The following is a 3,430-nucleotide window of genomic DNA, read 5'->3' as shown; positions in this document are numbered from 1 at the left end:
GAATTTGGCGTAAACAGAATGAGAACATGGAACCATCATGCCTTGTTACCACTGTGCAGGCTGGTGGTGGTGGTGTAATGGTGTGGGGGATGTTTTCCTGGCACACTTTAGGCCCCTTAGTGCCAATTGGGCATCGTTTAACACTAGAACTCCCAAGGCGGTCATTTTGACCGTTTTTGAATTTTACAGTGTAATAACTTTGTTAAAATAAAATCCATGTGGCTGTATGACTCTGACTTTTCCTAAATATGTGTATATTTTATTCTGACACTGTTATTTTATTAAAATCACAAAACACAAAACAGTTCTGAGTATTTCTACCTAGAATGGCCATGGCGGTCATTTTGACCGCACGCATTATAGATATCATAAGTCCGCTACATTTCCCGCCACTGTAACGAATGTCCCCGTTGCATAGCAACGATTTGTCTTTTTTTGTTTACGCTATTCCAACGCTATGAATATTATACATTTACGCTATAAATATTATACATTTTAGCTAACAAAATGTCATCAAAAAGAACAATGACAGCCACAGAGGTTTTAGCCATGCTTAGAATGCTTGACGATGAGGAGTCTGATGGAGGAGCAGGTAACGTTACGGATAGGGACAGCGATGTCTCTTGGTCCCTAGACAGTTCATCCAGCGCTGAGAGTGATTCAGATAATGAATTCATTCCCCGTCGAAAAAAGAGCCGGCTGGACATCTCCGATCCTGGAACTGACCTTGTTCCATCGGATAATATTCCAGGTATGTTTCTCTTCTTCTCTAGCTATATTTTTATACTTTGCGAGGCAGACTAGCTCAATAATAGTTGTAACGTAACTTCAAAGTAAAGTTAACCATCTCTAACTATCTAATGTAGGCTATAACTTTACCGATCAGATCGGTTATCATATTAACTTATTTAACACCCACCGCTGTTACCGACGCAAACACGCAACTTTCCTGATGACCGATCCATTCATTCAGATTTTTACGTCAGGCACACACCTCCACCGGCACACACACCTTTTCATTTTTATTATTCTATTGCTATTATTAGTAGCCTATAATACTATATTGTCAGGCTATTAGAAATCATAAGGACTAATTATCAAGATTATGATTTCATGAACTAAAAAAGTAATTAGTCTGTTCTTTTTTCTTTTCTTTTTTTGGCAATAGTGCAAAATCCTGATCCTTCAAATGTGCCTTCTGTGCCAAGACAACACAGTCCGCCACGAGATGAGGAGCCTGGCCCAATAAACCCCCTTTCAGCCGAAAGGCGTGAAACGGCGAAAGACGGCACAGTGTGGACCTATGTAGAGTTGGGTGAAGACAGAGGAAGGCGACAATGCCAAAATGTAATAACTGAAGCAGCAGGCCCCACAGCGCACGCCAAGCGCAATATTGAAGATGCCCTTACAGCCTTTTTGTGTTTGGTGGATGATGGCATGCTGAAACACATCAGGGACTGCACCGTGGCTGAGGCCCATCGAGTCAAGGAGGACAACCTATGGGACATGACAATCGAAGAGCTAAAAGCCTTCATTAGTTTAATTTACATTCGTGGCGCGCAAGGTGGAAAAGGGATGGATTTGGCGACCTTTTGGTCAGCCGAGTGGGGCTGCGCTTTTTTCAAGGAGACCATGTCCCGAAACAGGTTTCAGGAAATAATGCGATTCCTTCGTTTCGACAAAAGGGAAACCCGACGCACACGCTTGCGAGACAACAAGTTTGCCCTTATGAGTGATGTTTGGGATAAATTTGTCCAAAACTGCATCGCCTGCTACAAGCCTGGTGCCGACATCACTGTGGATGAGCAGCTATTCCCTACAAAATCAAGGTGCAGTTTCATACAGTATATTGCAAACAAACCGGACAAATTCGGAATCAAATTCTGGCTTGCTGCGGATGTCGACACCAAATATATGGTAAACGGTGCGCCTTATCTGGGCAAAGACGAGACGAGGAGGCCAGGTCAACGACTTGCAGACAGTGTGGTGCTGAAAATGGTCGACCCATACCTGGGGAAGGGAAGAAATGTGACCACCGACAATTTTTTTACTTCTTTTGAATTGGCAAAGGCACTTCAGGCCAAGAAAACCAGCTTGGTTGGCACGGTAAACAAGAGCAGACGAGAGCTCCCCCCGTGCGTAAAGGCGCAAAAGCCGCTGTTCAGCACAGAGGTGCTGAAAAGTGGCGATGCAACACTGACCGTGTATCAGGGCAAAAAAAAAAAGAATGTCTGCATCCTCAGCACTGTCCACACAGCTGTTGGCATCACAAGTGGCCAGAAAAGAAAGCCAGAGACGGTAACATACTACAACAAGACCAAGGTAGGAGTAGACGTTCTAGATCAAATGGCTAGAAAATATTCAGTAAAAGCACCCTCCCGTAGATGGCCAGTAGCTGTGTTCTATAACATCCTCGACCTGGCTGCAATCAACGCACACATATTGTACAATAAGTGCACAAATGAGCATGTTTCGCGGAGGGACTTCATCACGCGACTGGCGAGCGAACTTCGTTCCGACCACATGGGATCAAAAACCTCACAACTTGTGGTGCGTGAGCCAGGACCCGGGCAGGAGCAGCAGCAGATGGAGAGAAGGCGGCAGTGCCAAGTAAGGAGGAACTGCAAACAAAATAAAACCAAGGAGACATGTGCCAAATGTCGTAAAGTGGTGTGTGGGAGCTGCACACGAAAGGCGGTGTTTACCTGTGTGGACTGTGCGTAAGCGTCAGTGAATGATACGGGGTGTTTGTGCCGTTCAAATGAGCTTTGAGGAAAACTTGTCAACCTGATTTTGTTCGTTAATTTTTTTGTTTTTGTTTTTTTTTGTTTACTGAAACTAATCGTTCTAAATCAGTTCATTTTTTTGTCTAGCTAATGTTCATGTTTTTTCTTAACCTGTTTTTGTGTATTGTGCTGCGTACTGTCCATGAAAGTTTTTACGGTGTAATGAAATGTATGTAGTGTTTTTGTTATTGTATATATGTTATAAGTTATTGTTTCATAAGATTTGTTTTTATTGTACAAAGAAAATAAGAAAATATTTATCAATTAGGCTGGAAAATAAATGTTCACATTCATTTGAATTTAAATGTTGTGTCCTGATCTTTATTATTACCTATCTTAACATTGTAAATCCATTTATTTTTAGATTTTGTATTGATTATTGAACTTATTTAGAAACAGGGCTGTACTAAACGGCATGAAGCTTTGACGTTTCCTAACTTTTTGCATGTCTATTCACGTGGTAAGTGCGGGGAAAAAATTTTTTTTTGACGCAAAACTTTCCTCAGAGGCAGCACCTGTCGGGCCAATGTTTGTTTTAAGCGGTTTTAATGGTGATGACGTCATAACATGACGACAGGAATTAAATGTTTCATCGGAAAACTTAAAAAGAAGGTTCAAATGTAGTTGTGGCATGACGAAAATGA

The 3,430-nt window shown here is 42.0% G+C and overlaps 1 protein-coding gene across 1 annotated transcript; it reads left to right on the top strand.

The window, feature by feature from the left end:
* The first annotated feature begins 525 nt into the window (after positions 1-525).
* Positions 526-2,724, top strand: LOC130089855 (piggyBac transposable element-derived protein 3-like). Its single transcript, XM_056257430.1, has 2 exons — positions 526-751; positions 1,169-2,724. The coding sequence occupies exons 1-2, from the start codon at positions 526-528 to the stop codon at positions 2,722-2,724; spliced, it is 1,782 nt and encodes a 593-aa protein (XP_056113405.1).
* The last annotated feature ends 706 nt before the right edge of the window (positions 2,725-3,430 follow it).

The sequence above is a fragment of the Rhinichthys klamathensis genome, unplaced genomic scaffold (genome assembly GCF_029890125.1).
Source record: "Rhinichthys klamathensis goyatoka isolate OS25496 unplaced genomic scaffold, OSU_Roscu_1.1 h1tg000137l_1, whole genome shotgun sequence".
NCBI classification, from domain to species: Eukaryota; Metazoa; Chordata; class Actinopteri; order Cypriniformes; family Leuciscidae; genus Rhinichthys; species Rhinichthys klamathensis.
Note: the sequence above shows the minus strand (reverse complement) of the source record. Positions and strands in the feature narration are given on the sequence as shown.